The sequence below is a fragment of the Botryllus schlosseri genome, chromosome 6, assembly GCF_051294905.1.
Source record: "Botryllus schlosseri isolate E-star chromosome 6, Bs_hap1, whole genome shotgun sequence".
In the NCBI taxonomy this organism is placed as follows: Eukaryota; Metazoa; Chordata; class Ascidiacea; order Stolidobranchia; family Styelidae; genus Botryllus; species Botryllus schlosseri.
The window spans coordinates 29,807,024-29,825,104 of record NC_137241.1 but is presented as its reverse complement, the minus strand read 5'-3'; the positions used below and the strand labels follow the sequence as shown (position 1 = coordinate 29,825,104).

General features: G+C 38.4%; 2 protein-coding genes across 15 annotated transcripts in view; both read right to left on the bottom strand.

Moving 5' to 3' along the window:
• The window catches only part of LOC145440621 (inositol 1,4,5-trisphosphate-gated calcium channel ITPR1-like), a 214,386-nt gene that overhangs the window by 71,772 nt on the left and 124,533 nt on the right, over positions 1-18,081 (bottom strand). For all 14 annotated transcript variants that reach the window (XM_080318286.1, XM_080318284.1, XM_080318283.1 and 11 more), the window contains exons 2-5: positions 9,128-9,300; positions 7,420-7,490; positions 6,469-6,590; positions 2,801-2,910 (exon numbers count right to left, since the gene is read on the bottom strand). In XM_080318286.1, the coding sequence (XP_080174412.1) occupies positions 2,801-2,910; positions 6,469-6,590; positions 7,420-7,490; positions 9,128-9,222 (398 nt within the window). In that variant the 5' untranslated portion in view covers positions 9,223-9,300. The remainder of the gene's footprint in view (positions 1-2,800; positions 2,911-6,468; positions 6,591-7,419; positions 7,491-9,127; positions 9,301-18,081) is intronic.
• LOC145440696 (uncharacterized) lies at positions 10,535-16,974 on the bottom strand. The gene is made up of 3 exons (XM_080318426.1): positions 16,824-16,974; positions 14,935-15,389; positions 10,535-13,104 (listed from the first exon to the last, which is right to left on the bottom strand). Exons 2-3 carry the CDS (start codon positions 15,367-15,369, stop codon positions 12,835-12,837), a joined length of 705 nt encoding a protein of 234 aa, XP_080174552.1. The 5' UTR covers positions 15,370-15,389; positions 16,824-16,974; the 3' UTR covers positions 10,535-12,834.

Below are 18,081 nucleotides of genomic sequence, written 5' to 3'. Positions count from 1 at the left end.
AATTAGCATGCGTTGGCGGCCGTTGACATTCAAATTGAATTTGCGAATTGATCAATGTACTCCCGAAATGCTTCGCGAACGTATAACGGGAAAATAATCAGCAAACAATTGCCGCGATGCGCGATGCGAGTTGGTCAACGCGAAGCAATAAACAATTACTGATTGGATGCGCGATTTCGCGTTTGTAATCATCATTATTGTCAGCTTGAAATATTCGAGAGTTGTGTGTTACTTGCTAGGCCCGTGCGTATTGTATGTGGTTACTCAACACGGCGAATTGCGCGTGAATAACATTGATGCAACTGCAGATTATCATTAACGTGAATTCTGACTTTTGTTCGATGCATTCCGTCAGTAGCGCAGGCAGCAGTTACACTTTCGAATGATCGTACCGTTCCAAGATTCCATTTAATAATCGACTGCATGGTTTGATATTAATGAGTTCATGGTCGATATTAAGGGCGGAGATAATAAAGTTAACTGATCCGGGAGAATGCTAATCATGTGATTAAAAACTGTTAATCGGGACCCATTTTAGGCGGTGATAATAAAGTTAGCTGGTCCGAAAGAATGCTAATCGTGTGATTAAATACTGCTAATCACGCCGCATGAAGTTCGAGAAGGTTACGCGCGGTGTTTAGTTCCTATGACCCGAGTTTTCAATCAAGTGGCGTTATCTGTTGCATCATAATCCGAATATGCGTTATACATATAGGCTACTGGTTGTTGAATGAAACTATAGATCCCACAATCTCCATAATGAAACAGCAGCCTGCTAATGCCGATACTGCCACTGTAATAGGTAGAATTATCATCATCGCGAAATGAAAGTCGTGTCAAATTCGTACGGTACAGCTAAGGAAATGCGATTAACACTAACTTTATGCGCCGCGATCAACCAGCTTACTTAACCCTGGATTGATAAATCCTGACGAACGCGCTAATCGACTACACTGCTAATCCAACTTCATTATCTTCACCCTAAAACGTCACGCGAATGGTTCAACTCTGCACGTACGCAGTGGAACCTGCGGCCGTAGAAGCAAATTTGTGCGGCTGTCAACATCAACACGTAATTTAATTGGTATGTGTTGGCGGCCGTCGACATGCAAATTGAATTTACCGATGTACTCCCGCAGTGGTGGCCCTACGAACGGGGGGGGGGGCCTGGGCGAGACTTACCGGGGGGGCCCCCTATAAGTATCTATCCGTAACTTCTGGGGGGCTCCGCCCCCCAGACCCCCCTTTCGCATCGCTTATTGTTTTCTATCTTTCACCGCCGCGAAAGGTTTGCCATGTCCTGGATTCGGCCATGTCTGTTTTGCATGTGTGCAAGGATAGACTACATCAAAACTAAGTAATTCTACCGCATGCAGAGACGTGATGATTATCGGGATACGGACTTTTCTAACAAATGCAGTGATTTGATGATGATTGACACATCTGTACACTGTACGGAATCATATTCTTGCTTGGTACACGGATTTCCATGTTTATTCGTCATTCTCCTTGAAAAAAGTGCAAAATCCAAATAGGGGGGCCCCTTCGACCAGGGGGGGGGGGCGGGCGACCGCCCACCTCGCCCACCCCAAAAGCCACCACTGCTCCCGAAATGCTTCGCGAATGTAAATCGGGAAATGCACCAATGCCGCCCAAATCTCTCTTTCAATCTGCAAATAATTGCCGCGATGCGAGTTGGTAAACGCGAGGCAAGCCAGAAGACAATTACTGATTGGGTGCGTGATTTCGCGTTTGTAATCATCATTATTGTCTGCTTGAAATATTCGAGAGTTGTCGTGTGTTATTGGCAGGCCAGTGCGTAGTAGGCTATATTTCGTTACTCACACGGCGCGTTGAGCGTGAATGGCATTGATACAATTCCAGATTCTCAGTGACGTAAATTCTGATTTTGGTTCGATGCATTCGATGCATTTGGTTCGGACGGACTGGTAGCACAGGCCGCAGTTACACTTTCGAAGATTTTAAGATCCATTTACTAACTCGACTGCATGGTTTGATGTTAATGAGTGCAGGGCCGGTACTAAAACGTCATACGAATGGTTTAACGCTGCACGTACGCCAGCGGCATATAGTAAAGTGCGTTTTAGTGCGACGATGACGTCATCGATATGTAACAAGTATGACGTCACAAGACTTCGCCACCTCGTAAAAAAATAAAAGTTGGCGCCTATGATTATCACATAATATCATTAACATACTGTAGCCTACCTATCACGGTGATTGTACAGTCCGGTTGTTAAAAAAAATTTTTTCTGGATTCCTGGATTTACCGATTACATTGTTAGGTTGCCAAGAAAAACGGTGCACACCAAATTCGTATAACTAATCCATTGGCCACCCTTGGTATTGGTAACTACAAGTTTTTTCCTCAGCTGAAGCTAATTCCAGTTGAATGTTGAAGTGCATATTGAAACAAACCAGAAAATTTACGACAGACACTCATCAGGGGTAATCGTCAGCAACTAGTAGAGAATTGGAAAGAACATTGTGTATCAACAATCATATCACAAAATATGACGTTGCCAACGATACGTTGATATACAACATTTTTTTCAATTCTCTACCAGTTGCTGACGATTACCCCTGACGAGTGTCAACCCAAAATATTCAGGTTTGTCTCAATATCAATATATTATTCAACTGTGTATTGAAGTTGCGTACCTCCAATAAAATTCAAAGATGCTTGTATATTAGGGCTGTTGTTGATGTTGAAAATTTAGGATTTCCAATCCTAGTATTTACGGTGGGTGGATGTATAATAATTAATATAATCACAAACTTGTTGGACTTGAGATGCAGGAGTTGCACAGCGCTGCCATATTTCACTTCCTGGCCAAGAAGCTTCTGATTCTCTTTTTCGTTTTGGCGTTTCTCCACCTCGGCCGATTCCTGACAAAATTCAGAGACACCGATTAGACTTCAAGCGAGTTCTCAATTCTGCAAAATCGATGGTCTTGACCCTTGATGGGAGTGAAATTTTAAGTCGAGTACTGAGAATGACAAAATTGCTCTATATCAGTCAAACTAGGGCAGTGGTTCTTAAAGTATGGGTCGCGACCCAAACATAGGTCGCGAAGGGTATAATTTTGGGTCGCGACGGTACCAGAGCGGTCCTTTAATATGTATGTAATATTATTTGAGGTCATTGCAACAACAAAAATATCTTCGCTCTTCACACGATTTACTGTAGTTGGTTTGAGCATATCAGAGGTCACTGAGTTTGGTACCACGGCCAATAAGCGAGACACGCGGAAAAGTCGCCACCACAACATGACTTGATCATGAAAATGTGCCGACCTTTGTATTAAACAAATTGGTTTGAATTCATGATAAGATATTTTCAACATTGGTTTCTCTGGAAAACACCGTCGGAAACCTGGGACGCTTTAGTGTAGAGTTGTACAACGAGCGGTTGCCGGTTTATGAGGCCAAACCCCGTCCACGCTTGGACACATGAATAAATGATGTTGGGCCAACATACGACTGGGCAAAGTGCGGTGCCAAAAAGTTCGGTGGCGATAATTGACCGTCGCTGGGTGGCCAAACCATTCGTTATTGATATAATTGGTCGACAACCAAATGCATTCATTTTGGTGTGTGTTGCTTGGGTCGCGAGATACCACTAAAAGTCAGATTTGGGTCGTGGTCTAAAAAGTATAAGAACCACTGAACTAGGGCTTAGCACAATGATTACTCGAATTTTCCGTTCACCCCATGAAAGTGTTAGGTTGTCTGTCAATAGAGACGATGTTCACCAAATTTGGTTCAATTCCAACCAGTGGAAGCGGAGTTATTGCCGTCGAAAAATTTGGATTATGAATAAAATAGTATTTACGGTGACCAATTCTTCAATTATTTATTATAGTGGTGCCCACCGTAAATACTATTTTATTCAAATCCAAATTTTTCAACGGCAATAACTCCGCTTCCACTGGTTGGAATTGAACCAAATTTGGTGAACATCGTTTCTATAGACAACATAACACTTTCATGGGGTAAACGGAAAATTTTCAAATTTTTTGTTATTTCTTTTTATATAATAAATAGAAACTTTCTTCTCCTGTAGCAATGCGGCTACTGGTTGGAATTGAACCAAATTTGGTGTATAGGCTTAAATTAGGCAACCTAACATTTTATCAAGCAGACAGTACGATTTGAGAAGTCATTTTTGAAGAGCCCTACTACATAATTTCCACATCATTCACACAGTTATGACTTCATAATGAGTGATACTCGTTCTCTCGACTGGACGCCTAATACTCGATTCAGAATTGAATCACTCATGCACTCAATTTTCCCCAGCCCTAATGACATTTTAGCTCGCCCCTAATGAAACACTCCTTTGAATTTATGACATATGGTGCTCGCTATTTACTAGTTAGCATTACATTACAAACACATTCCTATATTGGCGACAGTGTATTTTCAGAGCAAATATCCATCAACAATTTGTGATGACATCCGGATGAATAACCTTTCGAAGGAATGAGGAGCATAATGTGATAACTGCATACCAGGGATAAAAATGAATGACGGATTAGACGGAGGGCACACATTGTATAATCTAAGAGAATGAAAATGAATACAGACAAGCGTGCCTGTGCATAGCTGCCTGCCTAGGGTATATTCATTGTTTATATGGGACGAGCGTAGAACAGCACAGCTAACATATGATTAATGACAAGAGCTGTGTGTTTGCAGGAAGTGGATTGCTCAAAAAGTGTGCAGCACACAGGTAGCTGTCCAGATGTGACAACACCAAATCAATGACTCGTTCACAACAATGTGCAGTAATGCGTCCCTTGGTGTCACTGCTATTGCATTTAAGTTCTGTCGCCAATTCTAAATCACACCCTAGGGAAGGTAGCTAATGAGAATAACAACTAAATGACGAAGATGACATCCAAGCAGTTATTTATAGTCATAGTTGTCGATGAATATATTGCAATTAGGCTACATAAATAGTAAAATATATTCTCTATGTTCCAGTGGGTTATGAGAAGTTTCCGGTATCACATTGCATAACTGCCAGAGCTGCATCAAATGTGCGCATTAATTTAGTTGCGGAAAAACCCTTCAAGAGATATTGGCCATATTATGGCATTCAAGAGTTTCTTGGAGGTACAAAACTTCAATATACAATTGAATAGTCTATTGAAACGAACCGGAATATTTCCGGCTGACACTCTTGTAGGGTCATCGTTAGCAACTAGTACAGAATTGAAAAGAACATTGTATACCAACAATCGGTGGCATCGTACTTCGTGATACGATTGTTGATGTACAAAGTTTTTCTCCAATTCTCTACTAGTTGCTGATGGTTACCCCTTGACGAGTGTCAGCCGAAAATATTGGGTTTCATTTCAATATGAATATACTATCCGATTGTATGGCCATATTATGGAATTTTTAGTATATAAAAATTTTCGCATCCAAGTTTTCCCTATGTTCCTATGAATTATAAGAGAAGTTTCCGTTAGCACGCTGTATAACTCCAGTACTCACATCAAACGCACGTATTAGTTTAGTTGTGGCAAAAGCCGTTCAAGAGATATTGGACATATTATGGATTAAACTTTGATAAAATTATGATTACTTAGTGCGGTCTTGGAGTTGAGCGGCTGCCCTACATACGACAAGCAGAAGATTATTAATAATTTCTCACTTATATTGAAATTCAATAAAAGGGTGAGGCATAACATTAACTTGCATTCTCAAACCTATTGCAATCTAAGATCGACTATCACTCCTGAATGCTAGAACGAAAAGTGTGGAAAAATACATCAAGCCCTTTCATAAGCAGGCATGATATGTTGTTACAAAATGCCATTAGAATATATATCATCATGATTGAGGGGGCCTGCTGTAAATTCCGGGCATTTCACGTAGAGAAGAAATAAAATCTGCCGAGCAAGCAATACAATATCTGTTATTTGCTTCCTTTGAAGGACAAACAATTAAAGAAGATAACATGTGTACATATTATATTTCATTGGTATGTAACTTTATTGTCGGCGTATTGAAAACAATATTAACAATCTAGTAAGCCTATTTCTCCCAGAGACAAAACAAATATTAGGTAGGCTGTTTGAAGGAGATGCACACCCCGGACTAAAATTGTTGGAAATTCCAAGATGCTTTGCTGACATTTGGTGTATCAAGACATAAAACATTACCTTATGCACCAGCATTCAAGTAGGTAATATGAGTTCTACATCACATTTTGGTATTTCATATTTCGCATTTCATATGCTGCATCATCACCAATCAAGGTTTACTGGCTTTGACAGTGGTAAATAGTATCGAAACTATAATTCCCATTTATAATTTCAACTCTTAGTGGGGAGGAGCAAATATTCCAGTTCTCTCTCCCTATTCGACTTGCCCAGACCTTCAATTAATAACATTCTTTTCATCCTAACATATAAACCGCAAAAGAAGATTCACCTGAAGTCTTTTCATGAGAGCCACATCCGCGATACGTGTGCCAGTGGGACCTGATTTCACCGTCTTCCAAAACTGTTTCTGCGCATTATATCGATTCATGGGACAGATCTTGAACAAGCAATCTGAAGTAAAGTAAAGACCGAATTAGCAACGAAAAAATTTTGAAATCCTTTATTGCAGACTTGCACAAACTGTAAATCTAGTTAGCTAATGGTCAACTAACCACTCTATTTTTGAGTAGCCTAAATTTAGTTCTAGTTGTGGATTTTAAAAAGTGGGTAGGTCCAGTTCAAGTTGCGCATTGAATAAAATTTAATTGCCGAACAACTTAAAAACACGTTTCGTCGTTTGCGGTGAATCGTGATACCTGTGATCTGTTGTGTGATGTTCTTGCAGCCACTGCTAGCTCATAGTCATCGCTAATAACAGTGGCATAACCAGGGGTGGGTTTTGGCGGTCGAAACCATTCCACTTCAACTTTGTACTAATGTTCATGAGAAAGTCGATCAGATTCCGATAAAATTAACTTAATTAAATCAATAAGTTGCTCTTATTGAGTTTAGTTAGTTGTGTTCAAGTTAGTTAGTTGCTGATTTTCAAAGGCCATTGGTTCCAATTACGAGTTGTGAAAAGCAAGTAGTAATAGTTCTATTTGTGAGTTTTGAAAAGGGAGTAGTGTTATATCCTGAGACGTATCAAGTAGTTACAGTTCTATTTTCGAGTTTTTAAAAGTGATTGCTTTTAGCTCAGGTTGCAAGTTATGAAAAGCGAGTAGCTCTAGTTCTGTTCGTGAGTTTTAAAAAGTGGGTAGTTCTAGTTGCGATTTTGAAAAGTGAGCACCAGTTCTAGTTCCGTATTTTAGAAATCTAGTAGTTTGTACAAGTCTACTTTATTAACATACTTGTCTACTCGGGGCATTTCAGGTATCAAGGAATGAAAGAAATTAAAAACCTCGAAACTTTTTTGGAGGGTTTTGCAAATTCCCGGCATCTGGCTGCACGACACATCTGTCATCCACCAACCTGGAAAATAAATTATTATCTAAAATGCCATCTTATCGGTATTCCATCCTGCAGGAAGAAATGGTCGCGGTTAGCGTTTACAGGACTTGGCGAGTGGCGACCCCTAATTGCAATCCTAACTTACGCCAATGTCTAACCCCTAACCATAACGTAACTTTATCCCATAACTTGAATACATTAATACATAGGCACCAAGTGTCGTTTATAACTATTCACGCTCACATTCATTTTTGAACTTATTGATACAATATTGATGCATTGCTTTCAGATTAATAATAGCCATCACATTTCTAATGCCAAATTCACAAGTGCCGAATTCATTGGTAACCAGGTTTGAGTCAATCAATATAATAAATAACTCTTGTAGAATATTGCCAGAATGTATTTTCAAAGACTTGTTCTACATGATATTTACAGTGGGTGCTATTCAGTATTCATTCCAAGTTTCAAACTTAGTGAATGTCGCACACGAATATCACGGTGTAGGCCTACATTTCGTTCAATGAAATTCTTTACGTCATAGGTAAACTTATGAAGGCCCTGAACTTCCGAACACAAGCTCAACAATCGAGCCTTCAGTGGCTGATTGTGGATCTCTCATGAAAGAATAACCTATTGGACAGAAACCGCAATGTGTCACACAATTATTTGATTCAAAATTGATGGTGGAATCAGCTTCTTAACTTGGCTAAATACACAATCACGGATTAGCCTTCCAAAAAGAGGCAAGTTTGCATTAGGCAGGCAACATGGAGCATGACATAGTGATTTATGACGCAGCAAAAAATCAGCAATACAAGAACGCAGCACACACACTTGGCCTGCTAGTTGGCTAATTTGAGTAAAATGCCTAGAATCTAATTCTAATCTAATTTGCCGGATATTTATGTGTTCTCATTTTAATTCTGTCAAGTTTTTGTTGCAGTTAAATCCGTGGAAAGTTGCATTTATTCATTAATTTTGAAAAAAGTTGCAGAAGTTGCATTTTGACCACATTTTGCTCGGTTGACTTAAAATAAAAGGCCAATTTTCGAAAATACTTCCATGAAAAATCGAAAAAGTTGCATGAAAAACATGGACAAAAGTTGCAAAAAGTTGCACTATAAGATTCCTTCAAACAGCTTAAAACAGCATTCTACACATCTTACGAGTATTTAGGAAGCTGCCGGAAGCTGTAAAAAAAGTTGCAAAAGTTGCAAAAACTTGCCCTAATAATTAGCAATCAATAAATTGACAGATCAGAAGCTGAGCAATTTACACATTAATGAATTATCAACAAATATTCACAAAAATCTTGCATAATATCCATTAAATTGAATGATAGCCTACGACTCACACTCATACAATCAACCATGGCAGTAAATTTGGTTATGGTATCTGTTATGGGTGAGAATTGGGAATATAGAACATAAGAACAACGTGACCTTTGATGCATAATTCCATAAATTGGCACCCAGCCGTGCATGAATTTTAAAAACACGGAAATAATGGGAAAAAATGTGATATTTGTAATTCGAGTCCTCGTGCCATTGTTGCATCACTGTTCTCAGGCTTATGAAGTCTAAAGATTTACCAAAATTAGATTTAGAATGGTGCAAATCAAACCAAGTATTTTTATGTGACAATGGCCTACTCACCCAAGCGTAGAAATGAACCCGCAAACGGAATCAATTCCAGGACCTTCCGCATAAAGCGAGACGATATCTCCGATATGCAATGAGCTCGACGCCATCCCAATTAGTGATTCACAATTTAAATTACAACACACTATTCATATTATGTATAGACACTTCCGTTGACCAAATTTCATCTGAAAGAAATAGACATTACAATTTGTACAAAAAATTCATCGATATCAACAGAATAACACCTGCTAACAATTGACTTTTAGGTAAGGTATCATTTCGTATTGTGTTCAGCAAAAAATTTGCAAATACATCTCGACAGTGGGAGGGTGCTGTACAATTAGATAAAATGGTAAATTTGTTTTGAACTGTAATTTTGCTAGCAATAAAGCAAATTAACGCACTATCACAGTAGCATAATAGTGCTAGATATAACAACAAGATAACTTTAATATAAAATAATAAGAAACTATGCCAAAGGGTATGCCTCAAACAACTCTAAAATTGAAAGCGACCATTTGTTTGTAAATATCCAAACATTATGCACAAGAAAAATTTTAATCACAGCAATTCAAAAATATAATTCAACGTACAAATAAACAGTGGTGTGATAACAGTACAATAAAATCAGAAATCTTCATATAAAAGCGGCAAAACGGAGGCGACAAATTTGGCACCATTTTTGACACAACATTAGCTTAAAATACTCATTTCAAACCTAGAAAAAGCTGGTTACCACGGAATGCATCAAATCATTACTTCATAACGCTGAAATAATCCAAAAATTGTACGGTGTCTTGGAGACGGCTAGTAATATCGACTGTAGGCTATAATCTTTTGGTAACACTATGTTATGCAATTTTTTTCACTCAAAGATAACACATAATATGACCTCAAAATGGTCTTAGAGATAGAATCATTGAAGATGTTGACCCAAAACTACAGCCCAAGCTACAATATTGGCACGTAATATACAGTAACAAATTTAACAATTGATTATCAGCAAATAGACACTAGAAATGAAAGGAAATCATGCTTTCAATTATAAATGAAACAATAATCAATAATATACTGATCCTTGAATAAGGTGTGTGATAATTCGGTGAACTAAGGTCAGGGGATGAATAATGCATGAAGGATTTACTGTTGAGATTTTGATCCATGAAAATTCGGTCTTTGAAAGAAATTTATCCTATAATAGTCCAATACGGCTATTAAACAAACCTACTATTTACCGAACATAAAAATTCAATTACAGAGCAGGAATTACGGCGATTGGGATAATAATATCAACAAAGCAATATTTACAAACGGGAAAACGGAATGAAACATCCAGTAACGCTTATATAATGTTGGCGACAGGAAATGTGGATTATGGATATACATTACAGTTCCGTGAAATTCATTGCAAGTATTCTGATAGCTGAAGGCCTGAAGCAATATCAATCTGTAAGGGCTCCTAAATGATTTCAACACTAACAAATTAAACAATAAAACGGTTCAAAAACATCAAGTTCAATGTATGTGCCTATACGAAAAAACATGCACCTTGAAATATCTGGATATAAATAGTTGATGGTCTCAGTAAAAGTATACATTCAATATTGTGCCATCAAGGCTGAAGGATAAAAATGATATATTTTACAATCTTGTGGCTAATCGAGCCAAAAGTAAATTTAGATTTATCAGCTCTTCTCTCTTAGATCTAACAACCGTGAATTTTTAAATAAAACAATGCAATTCATCTCTTCTAACGAAGACTGATCACATTGCATCTTGTAACACCCTACATCTTAATGGATGAACTAGGATTGATTACAATATTACAAATTTGATACCTGTACAAGACACTGCGGAGCCTCAATGTAAAAAGAAGATTAATGTATCACATTGTGTACCAGTACCCCTTTCATCAGCATGCTACGACTACCATCAATTATTAATGGTGCATCCATCCAGAATATGCTAGATAGTAGAGCCTATATTGAGCATTACAATTACAATAAACACATTAAACTCTGAAGAGCTTGTTGGATGTACAGAACTTCAATACGGTATACAGTTTAATAATATATTCACATTGAAATATAGCCGAATATTTTTGGCTGACAGGGGTAATCTTCTGCAACCAGAAGACAATTGAAAAGAACATTGTTTATCAACAATCGTATCACAAAATATGAAGTCACCTGCACGAAATTTTGAATAATCGTGAAAAATTATCGAGACCGCACATTTCGTGTTGTCTAGGAAGGCCTTCATCCTTTCATTTAGGTGCCTCAAAGTCGATATGTATCAAAATACGCCAACCAACTTTGTGTCAACAGAAGGAGTTTGTGTACCATTAAAAAAGATACATTAAGCTCAAGCTCTCACTTTGCCTGGATTATTCAACATTTCATGCTGTGTGATACGATTATCAATACACAATGTGCTTTCCAATTCTATCTACTAGTTGCTGTTGATTACCCCTGACGAGTGTCAGCCGAAAATATTCGGGTTCATTTCAATATGAATATAGGTCTACTATTCAATTGTACCGGTATATAATAAACTCTCCCATACCTGTTGATATCCGTCAAATGACACATCGTACCAGGAAGAGCAGTTTTAAAGATAATAAATTCACATTACACAAAAGAATATAAGCATCATATCACTAGTTTCACAAAACTTTATGTTTTTGTATATGCATGTGCTAGCATATACGAATGAAACAACTTCTACAAACACTCACTGCAGAATTGATAAGTTATCACTATACTAGCATGTTTCCAGCCAATCACATAAATTCATAACAAATTCCATCTCCCTTCATGCTGCATATCAATTTTGATAATGCGGATGCCAAGGCAGACTCCATTACAGCGCATTGATGACTAATGCGACCACTCATCTCACAGAAGGCAAAAAGTTCCGATTCATGAAAACCGCATTTCAAAGCTCAGCATTGCAATATGGGAAACAAAATTTGTCAATGGTCGGTCAACTCAACCGAGTTACTACTGTTGTCAAATATATCATTTTTGAAGACATTTTTCTAATAAAATTGTAGGAAACCAGCAATAGACTCCACGGGAAGTTGAATTGGTGCTCATAATAAGCATGACAACCAAATATAACTTGATATTACACCAATACAGTAGTTGTTACTAAGAAGTCAAAACTGATATAGCCTGGGTGCACGGGCAATGGGCTGGACATCTATATGTTTTCACATCAAATGCGTGCAATAGCAATGCATCATTTTCATATCCTAAACATGGATAACTGTATTCAATAACATTGACAAATCCGTTACTAAGGTCAAGAGTTTATCAAAAATTGTATGAATAATTAGTCGAACTCACATCTCTAGCTCTACTAAGTCTAAACAGCAGGCTGTAATTCAATTCAAGCCTACGCTCGATATAATCATAGAATCATGTAGACACCACAAATTTTCAACAAAAAAACATTTCCTCCCTGTGGAATCAAAGTAGCTTTTGTCCATTTTAGACATTTTGAGAGAATGAACTGAAGTAAAGTTTTCATTTTCTCAGCTTTGAAATAATGTGATAAACATAACCATAGGCGAAAAAAAAATTCTAAATTTCACAAAAACTTGAATTTCTATAAATTCATAAATTGTGTCTCAAATTCTGAAAAATAGACATAGGCTACTATGAAACCGTTTAGCAAATGTAGAACACAAATACAGCTAGTTTGCTATCGACGTTTTAAATTCCGGAAAAAATCTTCTTCTGATTGTCAAAATTTAGTGTCGAGGATTCAGCAATGGCGTGGGAGATATCACCATTAGCCAGGTACTTATTCTGGTGATTTTCGCAGTTTTCCTTCACGGCGGGCTCAGTGCCAGATTGGGAACGATACAGCAACTTGGTTCCGTTTGAATTTATTCCTAATTTCTCATTTGCGTCGCGTCCGCTGCTGCTGCTACCACTGGACGAGGCGTAAATGCTGACATCTGGATATTTGTTGATCAGAGCCTGAAATGATGAAGGGAATCTCGATAAGAACTCCCCATTGTGAATTAGAAGGGATGGGAAAAACCAATTAACTGAGTGATTTGATTCTGAATTGAGTATATTAGGTTTTGAGTATTCGAGTATCACTAATGATGACGTCATAACAGGGTTGCTTCGACTCGAGTCACGACTCGACTCAAGTCACGATTTTTTGATGACTCGACTTGACTCGAGTCATTTTCTCAAATGAGCATGACTCGACCAAGTCAAATGACAAGAGACTCAGACGGCCAAGACCGACATTTCATTGTAATTTCGAAGAATAGTAAAGTAACCACACTATTGGGATTTCGTCTATTGGTAGCGGTACTTGAAAATGCGACCAGAAGCTGCTAAAAGTGAGGAAAATCAGTGTAAAATAAATGCAAATCATTTGATATCACCAAACAGAGTTATAAAAAGTGGGTTTAACAAGACTTTAACTGGAAACTGACCAGTCAACGCAATGACTTTGACTCGGACTCGAGTAAGAATACCATGACTCGAACTTGGCCCGCTGACTTGGACTCGGACTTGACTCGGTGGTGAATTGAAAATGACTCGACTTGACTCCCGAGTCAAAACTATAAAAGTGAGAATGACTTGCGACTTGGCTACAACCCTGCGTCATAACAGTATGAAAGATGCAGGGTTCAAATTATGCGACCGCAAACAATATAACGCCATATCTACATCATAATAAAGATACCGTACCCAAGTATTTTCCGACCATGCCTATTTTATTGGGAGCACTTAACGACAATGCTGTGGGTCAATCAGGACTTCATGATATGTCATTTCCAGTAACATCTGTAGCTTCGTACTACCTGTTTCGTATGCTGCGATACACGGCCAATCGAGGTTGCAGCATTCAACAATGGAAAATGGTATTAAAACTATAATTCTCATTGATAAATCAACTCCTAAGCGGCATGGAGCGTATTATATCAGTACCTACTCAAGAAAGTTGAATCAATACTCGATTCAGCTTTGAGTACGGTACTAGAGTCATTATGCCCTAGAACTAGAACTACTCACTTTTCACAATCCACAACTAGAACTAGAAATACTCATTCCTCAAAATCCCATCAACTAAGTAGATTGGCAGTTTGTATGTTAGAGCTCTTCAAAAATGACTTTTTTTCTCAAATCGCACTGGCTACTTGATAGAATTGCTAGGTTACCTAATTTAATCCTACACACCAAATTTGGTTTAATTCCAGCCAGCAGCAGCATTGCTACAGAAGTAGAAAGTTTCTATTTGTTATACAAAAATAAATAACAAAAAATTCGAAAATTTTCTGTTCACCCCATGAAAGTGTTAGGGTGTCTATAGAAACGATGTTCACCAAATTTGGCTCAATTCCAACTAGCGGAAGCGAAAATATTGATGACGAAAAATTTGGATTTGAAAAAAATAGTATTTACGGTGGGCACCACTATAATAAATATTTAAAGAATTGGTCGCCGTAAAGACTATTTTTTTCATAATCCAAATTTTTCGACGGTAATGCCTCCGCTTCCACTGGTTGGAATTGAACCAAATTTGGTGAACATCGTATCTATAAACAACCTAACACTTTCATGGGGTGAGCGGAAAATTTTTTGTTATTCATTTTTATATAATAAATAGAAACTTTCTTCTGTAGCAATGAGGCTACTGGTTGGAATTGAACCAAATTTTAGTGCGTAGACTTAAATTAGGTAACCTCACAATTTTATCAATCAGCCAGTACGATTTGAGAAGAAAAGTCATTTTTGAAGAGCCCTATTGTACATGTCTTCACCCAGCCTTAAGAATACGCCACGAACCTGTTGAGCAGCAAGGTATCTCTTCCTTCTGTTCATCTTATAGATGGCGATTCTCTCTTGCTCCTCATCTTCCGTACTTCCCAACACAGGAAAAGATCCGATTAAATCCGTTCTGAACGCATTCTCCACATACAAACTATGCGCAGGCCAACGTAGACATTCGTTAACTTTGAGCTCGTCTCTCATTTGAGGCGATTGTCCGTTAGCGTGACTTCTTGGCTGGTCCACGCTGCTCCCCACCAACGACGGACAGGATTGGGACGCGTGGACTTTTGAACGTCGTTGCCCGGTTGAATCTGGGCTGCCACTGGCGGAGGCGCTTGACGCGGACGATCTTTTGCCTTCTCTGGTTCTTTTTTTGCGTTTTTTCTTCTTCTTTTTATCCAGAACACTGTTGTTGCCGTAACGCCTGTTGCTGACTCCGATCGAATCCATCTTGACTGCAGCTGTGTCACCTATAAAAATCGGGTCATTAATTTCTTATACAGCGTACATTTTTCGACCTATTTATATGACCCTATGATTTTGGAACCTATTTAATTTCAATTTACGGTTGAATAATATATTCATTGAGACACTGAATATGAATACATTATTCAACTATATATTGAAGTCCTGTACCTGCAACAAGCTATTCAATTTGACAAGACTCCTGGAGATACAAAACTTCAGTAAACAATTGAATAATATTGAAATGAACCCAAAATATTTTCGGCTGACACTCGTCAAGGGGTAATCGCCAGCAACTAGTAGACAATTCAAAAGAACTTTGCATATCAACATCGGTGTGATTGGTGATTTTCCAGAAAATTGGAACCAGTCTATCAACAGTCAAATTTGCGTGTCGTTCGCGTCCAAGCTTTCATCGCAGACAATTCCGATTTGCAAACGGTGTTCATTTGTAGTTTTGGCGTGGTGTCGAGCCCACCACTTTTGCGCTATAGGTAATAAATTTGGAAAGGGTGTGTCTGCATACTGATACAAACACAATGCAAACAATGGAAATGGACAATAGGTAAGGGCGTAGTTTCCAGATTTCTGCGAAAAATAATGATTTGAATGTCCAGGAGTTTGAAAATTTTGCATTGAATAAAAATTTTAACGTCAACTCCATGAAATTGTTGAGCTGTCTAAATAACGATGCTTAACAATTTTGCTCCCTTCCAACCAGTAGAAGCGAAGTGATTGCAGTTGAAAATTTTGGATTTGTAAAAAATAGCCTAGACGGTGGGTAATCCCAGAATTATGAATGAACAAGTTAAAAAATAACTTTGCTTCTTCTACAGGTTGGAATTGTGTCAAATATGTTTTTCATCGTTTTTGTATACAACTCGAAAATTTTATTGGGTTGATGGTAAAATGTGAAATTTTTTTTCAATTTTTTTTTAAAATAAATTCATAATTTCGATCTCCTGTGCGTTCACATCGACCAGTTGGAATCGAGCCAAATTTGGTGTACAGCGTTTTTAGGCAGTTAAATCAGTGAATCCCGGAATCCGTAAAAAAAATCTATTGTTGAACAACCCTAATGCGCACCCAGCTAATAAATCTCGGCCACAGTGACACATCCACCTCATCTATTGTATGGTGACAATTGGGCGGATCGATGAACAATGAAACACCTCTTATTTACGTCCTATATGGCTAGCAGGCTATAGGTGCTTGATTGAAAGACAGCTTCAATGCGTTTCGGCTCTTTGCTATTTTCATTTCATTGCAATGTTGCGGTAATTTCAGATGGTGAAATTATTAATAAACTGAACTCAACTGAAGAACGTTGACTGTGTCCGTGTTAACGCCTCGGAAATATGAGCACATAATCCAATGCACGGATCAAGGAGCTCATTAGGTACAAGCTGAAGATTCCACTATATCATAGGTGCGCTTACCCGGCTGTTGAAAACTTGAATAAGACTTCAAAATGCTAAGAGATTCACGACGCTGCTGTAGTCAGGCACAAGACGAACACACGCAATATCTGCGGAGATACGAGTGTACACCGGCCGATGATCACTTCCAACTAAATGCAGTAGCGCGTGAAATGTCAACATGGTGACGGAAGAGCCTTTTTGCTTTAGATCCGATCAATGAATAGGCTAGTAATTAGATAATAGCAAATCATTGGGTAATAGTAGTAATAATCATCGAATCATATATTCCATCCCCCCAAGAGATACAAAATGTACAATGTGATATACAAAATACATTGCGATGTAATGAACATATAGGTAGGGTTACCATATTCTGGGATCCGAAAAAGAGGGCACTTTTTGCAAGTCACAAATGATGAAGTAGCATTCATCAACGGGACATTTCGAAATTTGACTGCTAATATTGATGGGTTGACTAAGAACAAGGTCATTTTTCCGACTCGACTCCCGAAAGACCCGTCCTCCCGTATAACCGGTTAGAGTTGCCTTTTTTAGTCAGCGTGCCGTCGAAATCGTCTATTTTGGCTTTTTTCGTTGTCTCTGTACGATCGCCTTTTCACGACATTTCCGCGTCCTCGGAGAACGTTTTAGATTTCTTGAAAAAGAAGGACATGTACTCCCAAATTAGAATATAAATGTTAACCCTACATATAGGAGGGTGTCAACCTGTCGTTAATCATGACAGTGCCAGACGTAACATTTTTGGATCTTGATATTTTCAAGTCAGCGTTTCTTTTAGACAACTCCCCACGCTCTTTTTCATCGATTCATTGTTTTTGTTCGTTATCGGGACTTTATCTGGACACAAGGGAAGAGGAGCCCAGACATTGTATCGAGTGTGATCCGGGCCGAGTATGAGGAAAAAGATAGTGCAATTTCGCCCGCATCATTGAAGCAGTTAGACGCGGACGATCGGGTGGATGTAAAGTGGCGATGTCAGCCTACGTACAGATACCACTTCATCCTTATCGCTCGTCCTTTTTGTGTTGTTTTCTATTACTTCTCATTCAGTGTGCACTGTACATCCCACTTCTTTACGTCGCCTTGTTCCAGCTGGGGTGTCTGATTTCAAAGATTACTCCATGTCGCTTCGACACCTTCCTGTCTTTTCATTGTATCGCAGTCTTGTGGTGTATCGTTCTGACGAAATTGTTAATAAACGGATACTGATACTACTGCAGACTTGAAGGGGTTTCCGGTTAATCTCTATCAATAT